We start from the raw sequence: 507 nt of genomic DNA, 5'->3' as shown, positions 1-507 counted from the left end.
TCTCAATTTTAGGAAAGAGAAAAAATACATAGACCAATGCTGGAAAGATGTTACTGTTGGGGACTTTATTCGCCTCTCCTGTAACGAGGTCATTCCTGCGGATATGGTATTACTCTTTTCCACTGATCCTGATGGAATCTGTCACATTGAGACTTCTGGGCTTGATGGAGAGAGCAACTTAAAACAGAGGCAGGTGGTTCGGGGATATGCAGAGCAGGTAAATAACGTGTTCTCAGCTGGTGACTTACGAACATTTTTTTTTTTTTTTTTTTTACCNCTCTGTATATGAATAAACCCATCAAATGTTCATTTTAATTTTATTCCAGAATTCCACTCAACTGGCATAATCGTTCAAAATCTCACAGGAAAAAAAAGAGCTGAAAAAATATGTTTTAGTAGCTTAGTAACTGAATTTTCAGGTGAAGAAGGATTTGTGGAATTTAGGTTTTACCAATTCTGTGACTTCCCTTTTAACATCTAATAGATTAAATTTCACCTTAATACTTT

General features: G+C 35.6%; 1 protein-coding gene across 1 annotated transcript in view; it reads left to right on the top strand.

Annotated features, from left to right (window-relative positions):
- Positions 1-10: 10 nt before the first annotated feature.
- The window catches only part of ATP10D (ATPase, class V, type 10D), a gene marked incomplete at its 5' end in the record, with an annotated part of 66,294 nt that continues 65,797 nt past the window's right edge, over positions 11-507 (top strand). Inside the window, one exon of the mRNA XM_008574713.1 lies at positions 11-217. Within this exon, the coding sequence (XP_008572935.1) occupies positions 11-217 (207 nt within the window). The remainder of the gene's footprint in view (positions 218-507) is intronic.

Source organism: Galeopterus variegatus, unplaced genomic scaffold (genome assembly GCF_000696425.1).
Source record: "Galeopterus variegatus unplaced genomic scaffold, G_variegatus-3.0.2 Scaffold1090, whole genome shotgun sequence".
NCBI classification, from domain to species: domain Eukaryota; kingdom Metazoa; phylum Chordata; class Mammalia; order Dermoptera; family Cynocephalidae; genus Galeopterus; species Galeopterus variegatus.
Note: the sequence above shows the minus strand (reverse complement) of the source record. Positions and strands in the feature narration are given on the sequence as shown.